The sequence below is a fragment of the Lotus japonicus genome, chromosome 2, assembly GCF_012489685.1.
Source record: "Lotus japonicus ecotype B-129 chromosome 2, LjGifu_v1.2".
Taxonomy (NCBI): Eukaryota; Viridiplantae; Streptophyta; class Magnoliopsida; order Fabales; family Fabaceae; genus Lotus; species Lotus japonicus.
In genome coordinates, this window is record NC_080042.1 from 81,675,847 (window position 1) to 81,699,704 (window position 23,858).

The 23,858-nt window shown below is 36.9% G+C and overlaps 2 protein-coding genes across 2 annotated transcripts; both read right to left on the minus strand.

Moving 5' to 3' along the window:
- Positions 1-41: 41 nt before the first annotated feature.
- On the minus strand, positions 42-4,128 carry LOC130740200 (disease resistance protein RPM1-like). Its single transcript, XM_057592717.1, has 2 exons — positions 3,632-4,128; positions 42-2,813 (listed from the first exon to the last, which is right to left on the minus strand). The coding sequence occupies exons 1-2, from the start codon at positions 4,059-4,061 to the stop codon at positions 400-402; spliced, it is 2,844 nt and encodes a 947-aa protein (XP_057448700.1). The 5' UTR covers positions 4,062-4,128; the 3' UTR covers positions 42-399.
- An 8,579-nt stretch (positions 4,129-12,707) lies between these two features.
- LOC130740202 (disease resistance protein RPM1-like) lies at positions 12,708-16,381 on the minus strand. The gene is made up of 2 exons (XM_057592719.1): positions 15,397-16,381; positions 12,708-14,938 (listed from the first exon to the last, which is right to left on the minus strand). The coding sequence occupies exons 1-2, from the start codon at positions 16,209-16,211 to the stop codon at positions 12,898-12,900; spliced, it is 2,856 nt and encodes a 951-aa protein (XP_057448702.1). The 5' UTR covers positions 16,212-16,381; the 3' UTR covers positions 12,708-12,897.
- Positions 16,382-23,858: the final 7,477 nt, after the last annotated feature.

Consider the following 23,858-nt stretch of genomic DNA (forward strand, 5'->3'; position numbering starts at 1 on the left):
AAAAAAATTGTTATTCATTATAATATAAATGGGTGAAAGAATGGGAGAATTATATACATGGGAGTTTATTAAACAATAGTGATCAGACCAGAACTTTACATTGTCCAAATAACAAAGGTGAATTAAAACCTACACCTTTATTTAGAGAGCTGACTTATATATACAGGAAACCAGTCAGCTCAATTTTTTAATATACAATGTAGGTAATTCTAATAATACACAAATTACCATGCACATTTTGTTACCCCACAGTGTAAAGCTATACCATCAATCAACTGGTGGTTGAGTCTTGTAAATGAAAAAACCTCTAGGAGAGCTAGTTCTTCCATGATAGCGGATGTTTCTGATTCAGACATGATTGCCTCCATGAATATATTTGTGGTGCACTGGGAAGAAAAGCTACACCTTCCATGGATTGCGGCGTTCATGACATCTCATGACAGTGCCTGATCGAGGAGAACAGTCTCTGAAACTGCCCACTGCGTAAACATCCCAGCCACCATTTTGCCAGTATGTAGAATAAACCTCTGGTATATGTGAAACTTTCCAGTAATCATTCCCCTTCCCATGTGGGCAAATTGTCTGCATCAGTTCATCTGGCATATCAAAAAACTCAAGGACTTTCACCTTAGTCAAGTGTTCAATCCCTGATGGCACCTTCTTCAACAAGCCACAACGCCCAATGCTCAGTGTTTCCAGGCAGGGCATTGCACCCTCCCCCACTATCACCTCACTGACCCCATCAAACATGTCAAGGCCTAAAACCTTGAGCTTCTTGAACTTCCCACCCCTGAAATGCAATGTGTCACCATCATAAACTTGAAGCAGTTCAAGATGTGCAAGATTTGGTAGGTCCTGCAGATACACCAGTGGATCATGTTTCAAACAGCTCCATTTTAGGAAGATCCTGGCCAGGCCATGAAGAGAAGGGATCCAACTTGGTAACTCCTGTAACCGTCCTAACAGATACAAGCGTTGAAGAAATGGAGGGGGTGAAGAAAGGAACTTCAGATCAATGACTTTATCTTCACCCTCAGAAGTAACAGAGATGGCGCGAAGATTAGTCAACCTCTCAATGGACACACAGAAAGCCTTTCCATCTTCCTCTCTGAGTTTCATGATGCCTAACCTTCTTAGTTGAGTTAGCTCCCCCAACTGCTTTATCATCATACCACTATAACCTTGGTTAGCCTCCACGAAACAAAGCTTTTGTAGTGACTGCAAATTTCCTATTTCATGGGGGTTCTTAAAGGTAAAACCATATTTGGAGTAGAACTGTGCATACCCTTTGACTTTAAACTGATATACAAGAAGATGGCGAAGTTTTTTAAGCTTTACTATATCAGCAGGTAATTCTGTGACACAAGTCCTCTTCAGATCTAATGTTTCTAGATTCTGCAACTTCCCTAGTACACGACCTGGAACCATCTGCACCTTTGTGTTCCTTAAGCTTAGATATCTCAAATAATAAAGGTCAACAACTGCTACAGGAAACTTGTTCAATGGTGCATCTTCAAAATCTAACACACTAAGCAGTTTGAAACCCCTAGGAAACAGTTTTCCCAGGGATAAATTTTCAACTACTCCAAACATGAAGAGAGAACGGAGTTTAGAGACAGACCTTTGTTGCTGTCCATTTGGTGACGTGCCTTGCACAGAAAGGCGCCGAATCTTTTCCGGCCATGCTGCTGTTTGTTCTTTGACAATGGCCGCAAAGTTTTGATCCTTAGATTTCGAAATGATGATCTCCCTCAGAAGATCATGGATTCTCAGTGTTTTGACCCTTCCATCAGAGGTTGTCCCAGCTACTTGCACTAAATTTCTGTTCAGGAGCTCCTTGAGGTAATCCTCAGCAACATCTTCCATTGTTTTTCCTTCTATGGCTTTAATAAATCCTTCTGCTATCCACAAGCGAATCAACCTCATGCGCTGGATCACATGATCCTCAGGGAAGATGCTCAAATACAAGAAACAATACTTCAAATAGTAAGGCAAGTCATTGAAACTGAGACCAAGCACTGTTTTCAAATTATCAAGCTTGCCATTGCCTTGAATCTCAGCTCCAAGACTGCGGCAAATCATGTCCCACTCATCGATCCGGCGCTTGTCTTTTGTAGCCAGGACACCACTGATTGCCACAATTGCAAGGGGAAGACCCTCACATTTTCTTAAGATGTATGTACAAATACCAATCAAATGTGAGGGGCATGAGTCACCATGGAAAGTTTTTCTGCAAAAAAGCTCCCAAGCCTCATCTTCTTTCAAGGGTTGCAAGTTATACACCTTTCCTTTGGATTCTGTGCTGGAAGTGAAGGCTAAGTCTGATCTTCTAGTTGTGATCATGATCCTGCTGCCACAGTTGTTGTCTGGTAATGCATATTTGACAGCTTCCCATTCACGAACATGCCAGACATCATCAAATACCACTAAGTACCTCCTCCTCTGCAGAAGGTCTTTGATAATCATCTTCAGCCTATCACAGCGCATGTTTTCCAGGCCTAGTGGGACTGGTCTTCTTATCTCGGAAAAGAGTTGCCGGGCCAAGTCCCTGAGAAGCTCCCCAATTTCACAAGATTGAGAAACAGTGATCCAAGCACAGGCTCTGAAGTGTTTTATCACTACAGGATCATCATATACTTGCTTCACCAAAGTAGTTTTCCCCATCCCTCCCATCCCAGTAACAGAAATTACCTTGCGTACAGGACAAGGTTTTATCAAACACCCCATCAACTTCTTTTTACGCCTGTCTATGCCCACTAGATCAGTGTTGTCCAGCAGAAGGGCATCTCCTCTTTGATCATTCCATGTGTTACCTGTTTCACAACATGTTTATTGCACTAGCCTCACAAGTAGAATTGTGTAATAGAACAAAACAAATACACTTTCCATGTTAGAATGCAGTTCACACTTCACCATCTTAGAATTTGAGCTAAGTCCAACCCTACCCTTTGCAAAGAATTCTTTGGTCAAATCTCTAACGTGAAACCCTAACAGACCCCCTTACGTGTTAGACATCTGGAGCTTAATGTTAGAAAGAGATTCTTTAACTAGAAAGAATTCTGTTCAGATGTAGCTTCATATCCAAAAGTTTTCGCAACACAATCATGTGTGATAGGACAACAACCATCAAAGATTTGACCTATTTGAACCCTGTATGTAACTCACTATAGATTCAAGAAACAAAGAGAAGATACTCACAAACCAGATATCCAGCAACAAGAAGAAGGAAAAGTATGGACTAGAGAAACTCATGATAACAGGGGTGAGAATTATACCACAGATTTATTTAGAACTGGTCAATATTGAGGGCGAGCCTCGGTTGTTGCCATGTGACTTTGCAGTCACAGGTTTGAGCTGCGGAATTGGAATCAGTCTCTTGCTAAAATGCAAGACAAGACTGCCTATATTAGATCTACGAAGTGGGGAACCTTTCCCTGTACCTCACTCATAACAGAAGCTATATCTCTAGTCAATATCAGATCTTGACATACCATTTACTTACTTTTTTTCACACCTACTTTGTTACCATTGATTTTTTTCCTAAACCATTGTTCTGGTATAAAAGTTACAAGTCTTGTGAGGATCATTTATATAAATTGAATTAGAAAAGAGTCTTTGCAGTTAGCAGTACCTGAAGAATTGGAACTTGAAGCCTCTGAAGCAGTGTCAAGTTTTCTGAGGAACCTCTTATGAGTATTAAAAATAGTTCTGATGCGAGAGTTGATGCCTTTGAACTCATGTGCAATCCTGTAACGGGCTTTCATGTTCCTGATTCGGAGAGAAACAGAGAACAAACTTGTTTTGTTATGAGCCTCAATGAGTTCCAATTCATCAAGAAGATCTTCAGTCTCATGAGCAACATCTCTGACTTGCTTAACCCAAACTCTGAGTTCCTCATCTTTCTGTTCTAATGCATCTGCAACCCTCAAGAAGGCTATAATCAGCTCCAACTGTCCTTTTAGGTCCACCACTTCTGTTTGGACTCCAGTAAACAGACTCACCTTGTTTTCAAACACAGGAATGAGCCTTTGGAGCAGAAAACTAACAGCACTCTCTGCCATGCAAAGTCCAAAGGAAGCTAATAGAGAGAGACTAAGAAGATTTTAGGCTTATTAGCTATGTTAAGAAGTGTCTTATTTGTAGTAGTTTCTCATAGCTACAAAGGACACAGATTTGTTGACTAATTAACTCTCAATTTTATGTTTTTTCATGTCCATTTAATTAGTAAAGAAATCACATCTTTAATTAAACTTAAACCTGTTATATAGTCGGAAACGTTCGTGATTTTTTTGACTGAAGGTTTGGTTTGAAGTTAGTACAAACAAAAACGTGATTTCATGTATCTTAAGGTATCAATAAAGAATTTACAATTTGTCACATTGAGTTTAATGTAAATCTGAAAAGCTGAATTTTACCAAAGATTTATAGATTCGTGTTGAGATCAATAGAAATCTAAACACACATTAAACTTAAACTGCTGGTGCTAGGCACTACCACCATGCTTGAGATCGTCATGTTACAAAAGATAAGTTTTGGATACAACAAAAATCTTAAAATAAGAGATTGAGAATATTAAATTTTTTGAAATGTAGGGCACTCTTTGGTTGAATTATACTATGTTGAGCACTCTTTGGTTGAATTATACTATGTTGACTGTTAACTTTTTTTCCTAGAAATGTATGGACTGGTACACTGATTGGCCACAAAGGACATTAGGCTCATCCCAATTTAGGAATAAGACAGGAAATAGATATGGACGATTTCTTTTCCTCACAAAAAGTTGAAAGAGGACACCACTGCATGTAGATAAATGATTGTCTATGTGGAAATGACAAATAATATACTGCTAAAGCGCGTGAGTGCAGCTAAAAGTAATCTTTAACTATTTCTAATGATGAAATCAATACTTTGATTAATTTCATAAAGTTGCTGACTAATTTGTTAATTTGATCAAATATTTGTGCAAAGAAAACGCGTGAATGATGTTAAAATGACGTTCCCAGAGAGATGAAGCACTTGCTTTCCAATGGGTGATTTCTCGTACACATGATCTTTGTTTTTGAGATGTTCATTTTGAGACGAATTGCTATAATATAATCTGTTTGAGCTTTGATAGAAGAACGATGTTGTTGTTTCATATTTTGATTTTGTTGTTTTGGATTGTTTTTTCTCATATTTATATTTTTTTTCTTTTTGTTTGTCGTTTGATAGGAGGAACGACAATATAACCGCATATTTATGAATCATTTGATTTTACTGATATTGATCGTGTTTTGGTTGAGGATGTTCTAAGAGACTAATCCCTCTCTTGTTGTCTGATTCTTCATTTTAATGCATTTGAGTATTATTGTTAAAAAAAAAAGACACCCCCTCCTATCTACAAGCTATTTAGTTTTTTTTGTTTTTTTTTTGTATATCGGAAAGATAAACTTCACCAGCCAGGAACCGATCCCTGGACATCTCCCTACCCAACTCTTATGTCCCTAGCTCCTACCACTTGAGCTATCCTATTAGACAACTTTTTCTATTTCTTGATTAATGCATTGTTATTTATGGTAAATGAAGATAAAATTTCATGAAGTATTTTGGATGGACCATCTTTTTTACTGAGAAGGACAGCTGATCTGGTATTGGAATTAGCAGAGCAATTAGATCTTCCAGTAATGATATCGATACATACAAAAATAATTTGAATTAAATTATCCTTAAATTATTCTTAAAAATTGTAACAATAAAAATCTTATAAATAAACCAAAAAAAAACAGTTATCTTTATAAATAAGAAATAAAGTTATCAGTGTTTTGCTCTTGTAACCAAAATAAAAATTTCATTATGAGTAAATATGAGAAAACTTAGGAGAGGATCTTAATCCACCGTACAAGTAAGAGTGACATCGGCATAGAGTAATCTCCTATTTCATCCCCCTACATAAAAAAAAAAATTATTTTACACTTCAAGAATACAAAATACATTAATTTTTCATTTAATAACTTCTCCATTTAATATGCAGGGATCATTACTTCGTCGATATATTACCCCGTACTTTAGAATCTTACAACATGTTCAATGAATTCAAGTTTCAACTAATCATATTATAACATGTTCATGTACATTTAATTTTTAACATGTCCATGTACATTTTAATGTTAGACTTAGTTGAAGAGTTATAAATTTAGACGGAACCTTAATCATATTATAATAAAGAGGATACGGTTGATTTCGAAGTAAAGTCAAAGACAGCATAGTCACTTGTATAAGGACATGGGACTTATATGGACTAGCTTGTCCATGTAATTTACATATGAAACTTCTTGCCTTGAGTACTAAGAAATGTATGCCTTCTTTAATACGCCATTTTCCAACATTTTATATACAGTAATGATATATACACACCTCATTTTTTAAACACTTCATTTCTACCTCTTTTTATTTCTATCTCTCTCATCTTATCATCTATCACATCTCTTACTTTCTCTTTCTTCATTTTTCTTTTCTTTCTATCTCTTTTCTCCTTCCACCTCTCTCCACCTCAAAAAGAGGTGTGGAGATAACATTATTCATTTTCCATATAAAATAAAAGTGGGTTTTATATTTTGAAAGCATGGTTTAGTTAGTTATGAATACCAAAATATAAACCAAGCTAGTTGAATACTTAACAAAGCTTTCTAAATTATATAAACTGCTAGTCGGTTGTGTCCAGGGGTGATTTTTTTATTAATATTCCAATGAAATGATTTTTAAGTGGTTAGTTAATAGCACAACAGATAGTAGTAGTTTAGTAGAGTTGAGAACCAAGGTGGAGATTAGCAATTGTTGTTGGTATGTTTATTTGTTATTTTCAAATATAAAATTTATGTATGATGTCAAGAACATTAGATGAAAACTATTATGATCTCTGCTATGTCATCTTAATTGGGTTTTGGTCAACAGCGAGCACAACTTAAACAAAACTCTGTACATTCGAAGAAGTTTAGGTATTGGAAAGTAGAGTATATTTTCCACCAATTTCTTTGTCCCACTATAAAAATACTTCTTATTTTTTCAATATAATGAAGGAAAAAAACAAGAGCATGTTTTGCGTCACAGAAGAAATAGGACGCGGCAACAGGCCACCAGGCATCCGTCAGGGAATATGAAAATGAGACTTTGATAAAGGAATAAAACACTTTATATTTAAAATGAAATTTTGATATATGCTAAACGCGAAGAGTGACAAAAAAATAAACCATTTAGCTAGGGTTATGAACCTCCCAAAAGTCTCCGAATGATAGCTCAAATTGTAAGAGTTAGAGACATAAGGGTTGGGTCGAATAAAGGGTGAAAGATACAGGGTTCGAACTCTGAAAAAGACTAATTTACTAACATTACTAACAACTAACATTTGCCTATTATATTCAAAAAACACTTGCCTATAAAAAAAATGAACCTCCAAAAAATAATTACATCAACTTTGTGGTGGTCTTTAAAACATTCTCAAACTACCCGAATGTGTTTTTTTTCTTCTTATTTTAGATATTTTGGACGGTTTTGTATGTCGATTGGTGGTCGATAACCTCTATATGTAGAATAATCATTATTGTAATTTATACCACTCACTTCTCTATTTTTTTTTTTTAATAAAATGAATTTGAGGAGTTTTACTAGTGTAAGAAATATATATGGGTATTGACTTTTGCTAATTGACTTCAAAGGAGAAACCGAGAAAGTGTAAAATTTTGAAATCCGCCAATAATAAAAAAAAAATTTGACAGCACCAATAATAATAAAAATCTTGAATCTTATAAAAGTGAGAAAAAAAATGACTTATAATAAATTTTAAAAAGGCAAGTGAAACTATTTTAGAAAACCATGTAACTTTAAGAATTTAGTTTGTATACACTATAAACCAATATCATAAATAGTTTTATATTACATCATTTTAAATAGGGATGAAAATGGATAGGATCGGGCACGGGTTTTACAATTACCAAACCCAAACTCAAATTTCAGAACTCAAACTTAAACCCAAATGCAAACCCTTATGGGCGATAAAATAAAATTCATGCCCAACCCAAACCCATTACTTACGTGAAACCAATCCCAGAACTCGATTTAAAACCTACTTTCATAAAAAAATGTGAAATTCATAGAAAGAAAAAAAAAATATTATTCATCATTCTCATCCATCACCAAAGTGAGATAACAATAGTTTAGAGTTTACTTTCTCTAACATAAAAAAGTACAATTAATAATCAAACAATAAGAACAATGTTTATAAATGTATACTAGTGTTTTCTACCCGCGCGTTGCACGTGAAATATGTCTATAGTATTTGATACATTAATTAATACTTTGATTATTAAAAATATATTAAACAACGAATGAAATAGAAAAGTCAGAATTGATGAGTAAAGTGGACATAAAGACTTCTCTTCTAAGCCCAATTGAGACCAAGAGGAACTCGTTTTACATTCTTCGTATGTAAATATGAAGACGAGAACACAAATCATAGATATAAGGAATTATCAACATATTAATCTTAAAAAAAATTAATGTGATAGTAGCACAATTCAGGATTGTGTAAGATATATCATAAAGTATAACATTATTATGTTTATTCCAACTAAGTAAGGATGACAATGGGTAGGTACTATAGTACCATCTCCATACCCACGTTTTTAAAAATTACATGTACCCGTCTCCATACTCACGTGGGTAGCAACTCGAAGCTCTCCACCTTTAGACAATTCAATGTCATTACAGGAAGCTATCCATCTTTGCTAAAATCTAAATCTATGGATGACAATGGGTCTCAAAATCATAGGGTACCCGTAAAAAATACCCACTACGGGTAAGGTAAAAAATCGCTAAATGGGTATGAGGTTGAATATAGATAATTACCCGAAAAAAATAGTGGGTATGGGTGCGGGTATGGGCACTATAGTACCCAACCGGCCCATATCCGCACACATATGTTATTATTATTATTATTATTATTATTATTATTATTATTATAATTTGGGAATATATTAACAAATTAACTTAAGCTATAGCTTTCAAACTCACTCTTTTTAAAAAAAAGTTTGGGATATATTAATTAATACTCTAAAAATAAATAATAAATAAATTAAGATAAAATCAAGAAATAAACCACATAAATCCTAATCAAATCTAAAATTTAAAAATGTATTTTTTTACTCTAAAAATAAATTAAAAATAAATTAATATAAAATCAAGAAATAAACAACATAAATCCTAATCAAATCTAGAATTTTAAAATGTATTTTTTTATGAGAATTAATCTGAGAATGACACGTGTTTTTTTTTTTCCAATTAGTGAATATTCTGCACCCTAGAAGATTTTCTTTTCCTCAATCCTTTTGCTTTTGATTAAGAAGAGAAAAGTAGGAATCTTTGAAGCATATGACATCTTACAATTAGTTGAAGAACAAAATCAATTCATGAAGAAGATTGAAACAGAAACCCAATATGAAGTCTTGAAGAACAAAATACCCTCCTTCACCAATTTGAAAGGACTGTGGTGAAAGAATTGTATTTAATGTACTTGTGAATCTTGGGGTGGAACTCTTGTGAAACAAAACATCAAAGGCACATTTCAGTCAAGAGAAAAAAAATTGTGTATTGCCCCATATGAGCGCACCCCAACAAATTATCTATATATGTGAGAAAAAAACAAAATAATTCTCTCACCCAAAATAATTGTGGTTACTTCACCAATGAACTTATACTAACAATCAATATAAATTGAACTTAAGGAAATATATGGAGCAAAGTAAGATAAGTCACCCAATTGACATATTAAAACATGAGTATATGCAAAACTAATGAGTTTAAGGAAAACATGAACCAACCTTAAGAATGGGCTAAACATACTCATGAAGATTAAATGTGAGCTCTTTATATGCTTTCATCAATTTGACTGACCTGTGCATTATTAAAAAAAAATTAGTAAGTTGTGTATCATTCACATACAGTGCAAATAGTATGCTTATACACACAGTTCAAACATGATGAATAAAAAGGGCAAAATTTGAGAAATGAATATAAATTCAGGCTGTCCTAAGTTTCGTAAATTTCTATAAATTATACCAAAATCTGGTTTAGAATGGCTTCACACGCATGGATTTCTACAAACTATACTAAAATCTAGTTTAAAAAAATACAAAAGCGGAAGAAGAACAATAGAAAAAGCATTACATCAGAATCAAAACATCACGTCTTCAACAATGATTCGTTAAAGGGTCTATGCAAAAATTTGTAAACTTTTGGATCAAAACACACAAAATATGTGAAATTTAAGAATCCAGGATTGAATTACGAACAAAGGATAAACTGAAATGGCACAAACCATCAATCACAACATGATAAACTCTTCTTCACGTAACATCATCTTACGGCATACCTGATCGCGACATGTGGCAGAGGTAGAAATAGTAGCTATCAAATCTCTGCGTGTCCATGATAGCTTTGGGGACCCTCAGCACCAAATCAACTCCCTTTTCTTAGAATCAGCATTAAATAAATAATAAGATAAAATCAAGAAATAAACAACCTAAATCCTAATCAAATCTAAACTTTAAAAATGTACTAAATAAAGATAGATAAAAACTATCAAAATCTAGCAAATCACAAAAAAAAAACTCATAAAATCCTGAATTAAATAAAAATATGAAAATTCAATAAAAATACCATAAAAATTCATTTATACTCTAAAAGTAACTCAAAAATAAAATAAAATATAGCAAATCACAATAAAAACTCATCAAATCCTGCATTAATTAAAAATCCTAAAATTCAATAAAAAATTAATTATTATATTCTATAAATAAATGTAAAATAAAATAAAATATTTCCTGAAAGTAAAATTAAATAAATAATAAGATAAAATTAAGAAATAAACAACATAAATCCTAATCAAATCTAAAATTTAAAAAGGTACTAAATAAAGATGGATAAAAACTACCAAGTCTAGCAAATCACAATAAAAACTCATAAAATCCTGAATTAATTAAAAATTCAAAAATTTAAGAAAAATTAATTAATATACTCTAAAAGTAAATCTAAAATAAAATAAATAATTTACTGGATTTAAAATAAAATAAATAATAAGATAAATTAAAATAAAATTAAGAAATAAACAACATAAATCTCAATCAAATGTAATATTAGTTAAAAAAGGTATTAAATAAAGATAGATAAAAACTAACAAAATCTAGCAAATCACAATAAAAACTCATAAAATCCCGAATTAATAAAAAATTCAAAAATTCAATAAAAAATAATCAATATATTCTAAAATTAAATTTAAAATAAATTAAAAGACCAAATATTATCTTTTAAAATAATATCAATCAATTATTTTAGAATATATAAAATTAAAACATATATCAATTGAAAATTATATCTTCTAAAATAATATCAATTAATTAGGTTAGAATATATAAAATTAAAACATATATCAATTGAAAATTATATCCTCTAACAAATTGACACGTGGAATAATTTTTATGAGGATTTAATCTGGTGCTGACACGTCACTAAGAATTAATCTGGTGCTGACACGTCAATATGAAAGTTCTTCTTTTCTAATATATATTGATTGATATTGATATTGATATTGATGTACCAGGTTTTTTTGTAATTTTATGTTTCGGGTATCTTGGGTTCGGGTGAGTATGGACACGGATTTAACTAATACCAAACTCATAAACTGCTACAGTAACGGACAAAACCCAAACTCAAACCCAAATCCAGTCAACTCGGGTTTTGTCCGTCAAATCAGATCGGGTTTGGGCGGGTATTCATGGGTTTTGGCAAAATTGCGATCCCTACTTGTAAAGATGTTCAATCACATATCTCTATTTTTTTTTAATTATAACGTGATAAGATGGTAAATCTAGTTAAATATTTGTTTAAATTTATTTACATTGTGAACTTTTATTTTAATAAGTTTCAGATAAGAATTAATAAAATATTATAATTTAAAAAATCATAGTTGTATTTGTTCACTTAATATCTTTTTATTCCAGAGAAAGCATGGCAAATTTATAGACAAAATTGTATATCTATATTTTTTTTTGTCAAATTGTATATCTATATAAGTTTGGGTTGAATTTGATTACATCAATTTAAATCCATTTTCAACCGCCATGTTTTTTATTATCCATGTTTTTTTTTGGGCCAAAAGGTTTTTGAACCACACTATATTGCTATTTGTTTGAGTTGGGTTTGTAGCCCGTTACAGTGAGGGTTTAGTCTTTTTGTCATAAAAGAATGCTACATGTATGATTTGTCCATGAATATGAGGAGAAATTTTTCAGCACTCCCATACTGAAAACCAGTACTTCTTTGTGTGATAACTGCTGTATTTAAACTGATTTTGTATGCTTTTTTACTAAGAAAGAAATTGAAATACAAGAACATGTGTCTGTATTTGAATGGAAGAACTACCTAAGTTCACCAAAGTGTCAATTGGTCTCAAATATATTCTTTTTTCTATTTACTAGTCATTCTTAAATTTAAGGGACCTCAATGTTATTGTATGACCTGTAACTTAAATTATACATAGAGTATAAGAGATAATAAATGATCGATATTAGAATAAAATTTAAAATAATCGACAACTTGCAAATCAGGTAAAGATGACACTGATGTCATAGATGACACTGATATCATCTTAAACCCTCTAAATTTGATTCCATATAAGATACAAAGAATTATAAAGGAGAATGTAATTTGAAATGAAATTAAATATCATGTTAAACATGAATAACAAAACTAGTGTCTCTTGTGCATACTAATTGATGGAAAACAAAAACTTGCCATCACTTAAGCATGCACTGTGATGCAAAACAAAAAATTGCCATCACCATGAAAAAAATCACATCAATCTCAGATTTAAACCTTCCAAAAAGTAGGAAGCTCAAGACTTCTCATTGCATTGCCACCATTGGAATCACTCTCCCTCTCCCCAAAAGTCTCTAATGAGTAAACATCCCAACCACCATCCCTCCAATATGTGGTATAAACCGCAGGAACATGCTGCACTCTCCAATAATCTTCTCCTCCATTTGGTCTCAGTGGCATAATCAATTCTTCAGGCATGTTAAAAAACTCAATCTTTTTCAGTTTAGTCAAGTGTTCAATGCCCAAAGGTACCTGCTTGAATGAGCCACAACGTTGTATAATCAAATTTTTAAGACCAGGCATTGCTCCCTCTTGAATTATCACAGATTTAACTGCATCTAAATCATCAAGGCCTAACACTTTCAAGCTTGGAAACCCCGGGGCTTTGAAATGCAATGTCTCACCAACATAAACTTGATGAAACTCAAGGTGTCTTAGATTTGGCAAATCTTGAAGATACTCAAGAGGATCCTCCTTTAACCTGCTCCATCGTAGAAACACTTTAACCAAATTCTTAAGAGAACTTATCCATTTGGGAAACTTCTCTAACCTTCCACTCAAGTACAGCTGCTGAAGATACTGAGGAGGGTTTGAAATGTCATGGATGTCAATTACCTCATCCTCTTCAATTGCAGTTATGTTGAGTGATCTCAGATTGATCATTTTCTCAATGGATGAACACAATGCAGCACCATGTTCTTTTCTCATCTTTCTGATTCCCAGCCTCCTTAGTTGAGTGAGTTTTCCCAGCTCAACCATCAAGTCATTGCTTCCTTGATCCACCTCTAGAAAACACAGCTTCTGCAAAGATAGCATTTTTCCTATTGGGGCAACCAACTTGAAGCCATGCCTTGAGTGGAAATGAGCATAGGATTCAATCTCGTAGCGATACACGAGGAGATGGCGCAATCTTTGCAGCTCCACAATTTCAGGTGGCAATTCAGTGACATTAGAGTGTTTAAGATCTAGTGTCTCCAAGTATTTCAGCTTCTTGATTGAACCTGGAATGGTTCTCACCTTTGTGTTCTTCAAACTTAGAAACTTGAGAAGGCAAAGGGTGAGAACTTCAGCTGGGAAAATCTCCAAAGGTGAATCCTGCAAGTCTAGCACCCTGAGGAGCTTGTAACCAGTGGAGCAAAACTCATGAATTGAAAAATGATCAAGTGAATCTGATGAGGGAAACATTAGCAGGGATCGAAGTTGGAATTTGGCTTTGTTTTGTTGCACATGATGTGATGTGTTTGTTGTGTTAATGACTGAGAGACGTCTAACTCTCTCTGGCCATATCATGTCTTGTTCTTTGGCTATTGTTGCAAAGTTATGATCTTTTGACTTCAAGTTCACAATCTCCCTCAGAAGATCATGCATTCTACAAGTTTTCACCCTGCCATCACTGGTTTTTGCTACCACTTGCAGCAAACTTCTGTTCAAAAGCTCCTTGAGGTAACTGTCTGCAACTTCTTCAACTGTCTTGCCATCTTCTCCATTGACAAAACCTTCAGCTATCCACAAACGAATCAGCCTCATGTGCTCAATAGCATGAAATTGTGGGAAGATGCTTAAGTACAACAGACATGATTTAAGATAGTAAGGTAACTCATTGAAGCTTAAGGACAGCACTTTCTTCATATCCTCAAGCTTATCATTGCCTTCAATTTCAGAACCAAAGCTTCTGCAAACTATCTGCCACTCTTCAATATTTGTTCTGCTTCTTGTAGCCAGAGCACCACTGATTGCTACAATTGCAAGTGGCAACCCTCCACACAATTTCAAGATGTTCCTGCAAACTTCTTCTAGATAAGGAGGGCATGAGTTACCTTGAAATGTCTTCCTGCAGAAAAGAGACCATGCTTCTTGTTCAGGTAAGAATTCATGGCTGAAATCCTTACCCAATTCAGCACATGAATACAAGGCTATGTCTTTCTTCCTTGTTGTAAGCATCACTCTGCTGCCGCTGTTGTTATTAGGCAAAGCGAGTTTCACAGCATCCCAGACATTCACATGCCAGACATCATCCAGCACAATGAGGTACCTGTTAGAAATTAAGTTAGCAATAATTAAAAAACAAAAGGGTACATCATTAGAAAGATGAGGGGTTGTAATAACTAGTCATTAAGAGGCATTAGTTTTGTTAAGGGCTAACATTCTTTTGTTATGTAACCACTTAGCATTTATCATTCGCTTTATGCTTATTTAGTATTTTAGTTGAGTACTAGTTATGCAATGGTAAAGTTGTTGTCATGTGACTTTGCGGTCACATATTTGAGCTAAACCTCTAAAAAATGTAAAGTAAGAGTGCTTGCCTACATTAGAGCTATAAAGTGAGTCTGGTCCCTCCCTAGACCTTGCGCATAGTGGAAGCTTTAAAGCACCAGATTTTCCTTATAGTTATGCAATGGTTATGAATTATTCTATTATAAATGGAGGAGATCATCTCATGCAGCGTGTGAGGCAAAATAATAGAATCATCTGTTAGAGCTTAGAATGTACCTGCTTCTTTGAAGCAAATTCTTGATCAACTCTTTCAGCTTGTCACTCTTCATATGTGCAACTTCTTCGAAAGCTGGTTTCCCAATCACTTCATGAAGCTGGCGAACAAGGTCTTTCAGGAGCTCTTCTAGCTTAAACGATTGAGAAACATTAACCCAAGCATGCATCCTGAAACGCTTCTTGACTCTGGGGTCTTCATAGACTTGTTTTGCAAGTGTTGTTTTCCCCAACCCTCCCATTCCATAAATGGGAATCACAGCACGACCTTGTTCTTCATTGAAAAGCAAATCACTGAGATGCTTCTTTGGTTTGTCAATTCCAACCAAATCAGCTTCCTCTAGCAAAAGGGCATCACCCTGGCTATCAAGCCTTGATGATGATGATGATGGTAAGAACCTTTGACTTGTCAACCTTGTGCTTACGTTCGGTCGTCCCTGTGAGATAACTTCCACTTTGGATTTGATGCTTTGAATGTTTGAAGCAATTCTATGCCTTGCTCCCATGGTCTTAAAGGCAAAAGAAATCTTGTGAAGAGAGTTATTGCCTTGTTGTCCATGTTGGTCAACAAGGCGAAGATTGTACTCATCTATAGCATCTTCCATGTCATGAGCAACATCTCTTACCCTTTTAACCCATGTTTTGAGTTCAGGGTCCTTGTCTTCAAGTGCATCAGCCACCATCAAGATAGCTTGGTGGCGTTCTAGTTCATCTTTGATGTAGTGAACATCTTCACGGACCCCTCTCTGCAAATTCACTTCTTCTTGAAGCAATGAAGTCAGTTTGTCCAATAAAAATGACACTGGACTATCTGCCATTGGTTTTTTCACCTCTTTGGGGCCTTGGCTAGGATTGGATCTATTTTCTTTTCTCTGGACAGAAAGAGTTGCTAGAATTTGATGATGAGATTTCTGGGAGTTTTTATTTTTCTTGTGATAGGAATAGTAGCAACTTGCAAGGACTTGATGATGATAATGTGGTGTGTGTGTGTGTGTGTTTATATAAACCTTGTTCAAGGTACGTATCTTAATTATATTCTATGAAATGTGCTCTTATTAAGAGCCGCCTCAAAGGAAAAGGTCAATTACCAGTGATTTATTTGAAGGTACTTTACTTCCAGCACATAAACCTCTGACTTAAAACCATGCCATGCATTCAAGAGATGTTTTGTTATGTAAGTATTTTACACAAACCAACACAAAAAAAGACATATTTACCATCTGAAAATGATCGATAGTCATTCGAGAAATGCGACATAAAAGACATCAGTTTTTAACCGTCACAATTTGGACACGTTGTTCATAAAAAAACAATTACCATATCTGTACATGAAAAAAATCCTGACATGGTTAATTAGCGACATGCGTCACCATCAAGACATGTTAATAGGCAATGACTAAACTAATTGGTTTTAATAAAAAAAGTAAACCACACTATTTCTCAGTAGCTTCGAAGTGGTTGCTTCATAATTTTACCTTGTACATATTTTTCGTTGAGAATGATCTTTGCATTTTGTTTTGAGTGACTATGGGCTTCAAATACGCGTCCAAACTAGGAGCAAGTCATGCGGTTATTACAACCGGGCATGATCACATTCAAAGCAAGCATGGATTGGAATCTTGACTTGTGAAACCCACTCGAACAAGTTAAGGTAAACAAAATCCTTTTGGAAAAATCAATTAAAGGTTGGCACTAACAAGAGGGCAGTGCCAAGGGGAGCCTTGGTTTCAGATTTTAAGCCAATAATGTTGATACTTCTTATTCTTAAATAATACAAAACACACACCATCTTAAAGAACCCTCATAATTTCCATTCTTCTGTTCACATTTCAAATTCAAATTTAATTTTGCATTTTTGGATTTATTTATTTTTTCTAATTTTTCCTTAAATACAACCATATTTCAAGTTAAAACTAGGCTATAATTTGTTCACTCGTAAGGTTTTTCACTTTATTTTCACCTCACTTTCTATCTTTCTCTCTATTTCTTTCAATCACTCGTTTATTCATTTCCACTAAAACACAAGTGTGAATGGAACTTTTTCCCACCCCTTTTAAAAAATAGCTTCTTATAAGCTCAAAAACAGGAAGCGTTATGTAATACTAGACCTATTTACAAACATTAGTAATTAGTAAAAATAAAAACAGAATAAAAAACGCTCTTTTTTGTCCTCAATTCTACAAAGAAAGGTCTAGAACCCCAACATCATCAGCAAAGAAACAAAACACGAAAATATGACCCTGAAGTACATCTGCATTTCCAAGCATTCATTAATGATTGTTCCCAACCTTTTAATAAATACAAGATGCGCATCAATTTAGTACCTATTGTCTTAAATGAGTAACTTGTGGCTCAAATGGACGCCTTTGAGCCTGATGACGAGTGACAGATGACCCACGTTCTTAAATTAGATTTTCAAATATCTAACACAACTTCTAGGAAACCAGTCATGAGCAAATACACACGGTTAAATTTGAGACTGCGAAATAACACAGTGCTAAACTCCTAAGAGGATCTTTCAGATACATCTTTGGTTTGAACCATGTCCTTCCATGTGCTACACCCGAACGAAACTGATCACAAGTATAAGGACTGGTGAACTATTACATAAATGATGAAAGAATGGAGCAAAATTTGGTGTCTATTAATCATCAAGGCTTTACAATTTTTAATTCTCTCCTTTAGCTGCAGTCAAGTGTATGGCTGTAGGACATTATTTTCCCGAAGCATGTAGTTAGTTGTGTTTTGGGCTTTTGGCCCTCCTAAATTCACCCAAAAAAAGTAATGAACGAAAAAAAAAGCTCTTAAAGACTAAAGGGTCACTGTCCATTCTTCCCGACCGTCCACAACAAATGCAGCACATGAGACAACATGTCACAAAATGGTTGTGGACTGACTGATTAAGACCTGCATCGGTTCTCTTTTAACTTGCTCTGCTAGGGTTTTGGCATTAGGGTTTTAGCACCTTAAGGAAACCGTGAGTTAAAGTTAAGAAGAGCTAACATTGCCCCAATTTGGGGGTTTCTTCTTCCGCTTGGGAAGTTTCTGTGAGTAAAGTTCACACCTTTTTCAACTTTCATTACAAAGTTCCAACCTTTCCAACTTTCCAGTGCAAAATTCTCGCTTTTCATCCTTCCACTACACACTCTCCATACGAAGGAACCACGGCCCACTGTAGCTAACACGATGAATGAGCTGAGGACAGATCTGGAGGACAACTCACCAGGACACAATGTTCAAAACCCTGATACTCTGAGGTCACCACCCGCTTCTCCATTACCCAGGAATGACGCAAGCCTGCCAAACAAAGATCATAATGATCCACACTCACCCCAGGATCTTGAGGGTAGCATCATTGAACTCCAGAGTGACGATGAAAGCAGTGATAAATTAGCCAGACGCACCTTGGTGGGTAAAGTTATCACTGACAAAACCCTTAACAAGACAGCAGTGAAAACGATTCTCTCTAATGCTTGGGGCCAACCTGAAGGGCTGCAGATGACGGATATGGGAACAAACTGCCTCCTTTTCACCTTTCAAGAGGAGCACACGGCGCAGCGTATTCTCAGAGATGGTCCATGGAGTGTAATGGGTAATCTCTTAAGTCTTCAACTATGGGCTCCTCAAATGACAATATTTGAGGTCAGGTTCCACCGCATTACCTTATGGGTCCAGCTCCATGGCATCCCCATGGACATGATGACTACAAGCAACGCTGCAAAAATAGCTTCCATCCTAGGTGAACCCCTTGAAGTAGAAGACCCCAGAGTGGGAGGGAAACTCCTCAGACCCTTCTTTAGAGTCAAGGTCAACATCAATATCCATAACCCCTTTGTTACTGGTTTCTGGGTTCCCAGAAAGAAACTCCCCAAAGTATGGATAACCCTAAAATACGAGAAATTGCAGGGGTACTGCTACAACTGCGGAGTAGCAGGTCACGAGCAGAAGGGCTGTAAGGCAGCTAAAGCCTTTTCCTCGGTGAACCCTAGCCACCCACGCTATGACATGAGACTTGGTGTCCCACCGGCAAGAAGCTTAGCCTCGTTAGCAGTAGAGAAATCCTACAGGAGACAATCTGTGCCTAACCCAAATCAAAACACCAAGAACGCAGATAGCAGTGGGGGTTTCGACCCAGAAGAAACCCATAGCCAAAAGGTTGATGAAGAACTCAGATATTGGCAGGAGAAATTAAACCCACAGAGGAACGCCTTCATCGTAGAAATAGATGATCAGCAAAGTGGAGAAAACAAACTTGAGGGGAAGTTCTTCAAGCGGGGTAAAGGGCCCAAGGAAGTTGATGACTCAGGTGACCCTATTAATTTAGCCAACCCCACAAGTCCTGTCATTGAGAAGAACACTTATGAGAATGTGGAGCAAAAGGACCCAGATTCGAGCTCAGAAGCAAGCTGCACTGGCCATACCTCCGGAGAGCAAGGAACTATCTCTGGAATCGATCCTACACCGGAGGAAGCTGAGACACTTGAGGAGATGAACATTACCCATATAAATCTACACAGCGACACACCTGCGGCCCCAGCGGCCATTTCCCTTGCTGACTCGAGAGGGACACCTCGATTTGCTAGGTCAATGCCCAACATTGGCCCTCCAATGGTCAAAGTCTATTACTCCAAAGCGGTGGTGGAATATGGAGCCCCAGAGAGGAAGCATGAGTACTTAGTTGAATTTCCTGATGAGGAACAAGGGCATGAGGACTCCCCACTGCAAACACTAGATTCGCATCATGAGAATAGTTTAGCTCAGGGCTTTGCTGAAGTGTTATCACTGAAAAGAAGAAGAGAAGAAAATTCTGATGAGGGGAATGACACCCTACCTTCTAAGCGACTGCTGCTGACTTGTTCCACTACCACGGGTTATGCTGATCAAGACCACACTAATAAGGCTGAGGAGGCGGGCCATCCCATGCCCCCAACCTCTCAATGAACCTACTCAGCTGGAATTGTCGTGGCTTGGCGGCGGCTGCGACAATTGATGAGCTTAGGAACCTCTCTAGAAGGTTCAAGTCTGCCATTGTATTTTTAACGGAAACAAGAGCACAGCGAGACAGAATTGACAGAACTAGAAGACTCCTTCGATATGATCATTATTACTGCATTGAGGCTAGAGGAAGATCGGGGGGATTAGCATTATTATGGAAAGAGCATATAAAGGTTGAAGTATTGCTGGGTTGTCAAAACTTTATCCACACACGCATTACTGAGGGTGGACTTGTATGGTACACTACTTGGGTCTATGGACAGCCTTGTTTTGCACAGAGGAAGAACCTGTGGGGTGAGCTCTCAAACTTGCAGCCTTTGGGTGAGCCTTGGAACCTCATGGGAGACTTCAATGAAATACTAGAGCAACATGAAAAAGACGGCCTTCGGCCCCATAACAGAGGACAAATGGAATTATTCAGAGATTTTATTGATGCCAATAACTTGATGGATGTGGATTTGAAAGGATGCCGCTTCACTTGGGCCAGCAACCCAAGACACGGCCAAGTGACTAAGGAGAAAATTGATAGGATCCTCATAAACTGGAAGTGGCGGGCTCTCTTTCAATTTGCGGTGGGGATTGCTCTACCAATCATCAGCTCAGATCACTCCCCCTTAATTCTCAGACTAAAATCCCCAGTTAGAACTTCAAAAAGCTTTAAATTTGAGGCGTTTTGGGAAGAACATCCACAGTGCAAAGAAACAATTCAGTCTGCTTGGACCAGGCCAGAATCAGAGGTTGGTGGATCTTGGGAGCAGCTCCTCCATAAATCCACAAACACGAAGCGAAGCCTCACTGAGTGGCATGGAAGAACCTTCTCACGGGCTGACAAAGAAATTACTTACCTCAAGGAAAAGATCCAACTCCTACAAAATACCTGTAACAATGAAAGTGATTGGTCAGAACTGAAGAGGATGCAAGAAAGAATCAAAGAACTTTGGAAACAGGAAGAAATTTTTTGGAGCCAAAGATCCCGTATAAAATGGCTCAATTGGGGTGACAAAAACACAAAATTCTTCCATGCTTCTACTGTGCAAAGAAGAGAGAGGAACAGAATAGAAAGAATCAAAAACAGGAATGGGGATTGGATTCGCGGTCAAGCAGCCATAAATAGGGAGACTATGGAATTTTTTAAGGGCATCTACAGCAAATCTGATTGCCAGAATATTGAGGATTGTCTTGCGGCAGTGCCCAAACTGATTTCCACAGAGCTGAATACGACCCTACTTGAACCAGTCACGGAGGAGGAAGTGAAAGATGCTGCCTTCCATTTAGGGGGTTTAAAAGCCCCTGGACCTGATGGCCTTAACGGTCACTTCTATCAGAAAAACTGGGAAACTGTTGGACCAGAAGTTTGTAAAGCTGTCATCTCCTTCTTTGAAACTGGTTTGATCCCTGAAGAAATAAATGAAGCGATTGTCACCCTTGCCCCCAAGATACAACATCCTGAATCTTTGTCACAATTCCGACCGATTAGCTGCTGCAATTTTACCTGCAAAATCATCTCAAGAATTATAGTGAGTAGACTTAAACCAGCGATGAATTCTATCATTACTCCTCAGCAAAGTGCTTTCATCGGAGGAAGACAAATTCAAGACAACCTCATCATTGTTCAAGAAGCCTTTAACGCTCTAAAGAAAAAGGGTAGAGTTGGGAAGCACAACCTGAGTGTGAAACTTGACATGAGTAAAGCTTTTGACAGAGTTGAGTGGGAATTTCTTGAAAGAGCTCTTCTTGCTTATGGTTTTCACCATCTGTGGGTAGGCATGATCATGAAATTAATCACCGGAGTCACCTACCGCTACAAAATCAATGGCTGTTGTGGAGACAAACTGAAACCTCAACGGGGCCTCAGACAAGGAGACCCATTGTCTCCTTATCTGTTCTTGCTAGTAATGGACGTTTTGTCCCACATGATAACCAGGAGTTGTGAAAATGGAGGTTTAGAGGGCATCAAATTGGCCCAAAACACTCCACCTCTAACCCATCTCTTTTTTGCAGATGATGCAATCCTCTTTGCGAAAGCAACCGAACCTGAGCTCTATAAATGGCAGCAGATCTTGCATCTCTTCTCCATGGCTTCTGGCCAAAGAATTAACACACAGAAATCAGGTCTCATTGGAGGTAAAGAAGTAACAAGCGAAAAAAGGAGAAACCTGGCAGCTATTTTGCAGGTTCAAACATGGGACAATCCTGGAATGTACCTTGGGATGCCAGCTGAATGGGGAAGGTCAAAAACTAGCTCCTTAGGGTGGATAAAAGACAAGGTGATGAACAAAATTCAGGGTTGGAAGGGTTCTTGCCTCAACCAGGCTGGAAAGGAAACTTTAATCAAGGCTGTTGTATAGGCCATACCTACGTATGCAATGGCAATACTGAAATTCCCTAAAGCTTTTTGTAAGGATCTTTGTGCTAGAGTAGCAAAGTTCTGGTGGGCCACTAATGGTGAAAAAGGGATTCACTGGAGGAAATGGGAAGTTCTCACTGATCTGAAAGATGAAGGAGGCTTGGGCTTCAAGGACTTTACAGTACACAACCATGCTCTCCTTGCAAAACAGGCTTGGAGGATACAACATAACCCAGAAGCACTGTGGGTGAAAATCTTGAAGGGCCTGTACTTCCCAGAGTCTGATTTTCTGCAAGCCAGGAACAAAACAGGAGCTTCTTGGGTTTGGGCCAGCATCCTACACGGCAGGGAACTCCTCCTCCAGCAAGGGCATTGGCAAATAGGAGATGGAGAGATGGTGGACGTTTGGAGCTGTAGATGGGTCGCTTCCGGGGAACTACTACAACCACCACCTGCTAGCCAAAGCCAGACAATGAAGGTCAGTGCACTGTTAGACAAAAACAGGAAGGCATGGAATATTGATAAAATCAAAGATTCACTTCCCAGAGTTGATGTGGGGAAAATTTTACAAACACCGTTCCGCTGGGAACCTGGCAAAGATGAACTAGTTTGGCCACACCAAGTCTCAGGCAGTTATGAACCAAAGTCGGGATATAGGAGAATCAAAGAGACATTAAGACCTCCTGGATTAAGAACCTCTTCCTCCGTTGATTGGTCACACCTCCTCTGGAAGAGACTCTGGAAAATACTAATACCAGAGAAGTTGAAGATGTTCATTTGGAAAGTATCTCAAAATGCTCTCCCAGTCAAGGTCAACTTAAAACGCAGGAACTGCTCGCAGGATGACCTTTGCCCTCTCTGTGAGGTTGAACCTGAATCGCTGGAACACATGTTCTTGGGCTGTGACTGGACGAGGCTAATCTGGTTTGGCACCCAACTGCAGCTGAACCCACATCACATCCAGGAGAGGAGCATGAAACAATGGCTTACTGAGACCCTTGTCACCTTCGACCAGCAGCCTCAAGAAGCTCAGGAGTTCCTCACCAGCCACCTTTGTTTTACCTTATGGGGGATCTGGAAGGCTAGGAACACTATGGTGTTCGAGGGAAGCCCCCCAAATCCC

What these genes read in the sequence shown, in the direction of transcription:
- LOC130740200 (XM_057592717.1), bottom strand. Translation starts at nt 4,061, where the DNA reads ATGGCAGAGAGTGCTGTTAGTTTTCTGCTCCAAAGGCTCATTCCTGTG. An exon ending in TTCAAGTTCCAATTCTTCAG is followed by an intron (nt 2,814 to 3,631) that starts GTACTGCTAACT and finishes GTTGTGAAACAG; the next exon opens with GTAACACATGGAATGATCAA.
- LOC130740202 (XM_057592719.1), bottom strand. Translation starts at nt 16,211, where the DNA reads ATGGCAGATAGTCCAGTGTCATTTTTATTGGACAAACTGACTTCATTG. An exon ending in AATTTGCTTCAAAGAAGCAG is followed by an intron (nt 14,939 to 15,396) that starts GTACATTCTAAG and finishes AATTTCTAACAG; the next exon opens with GTACCTCATTGTGCTGGATG.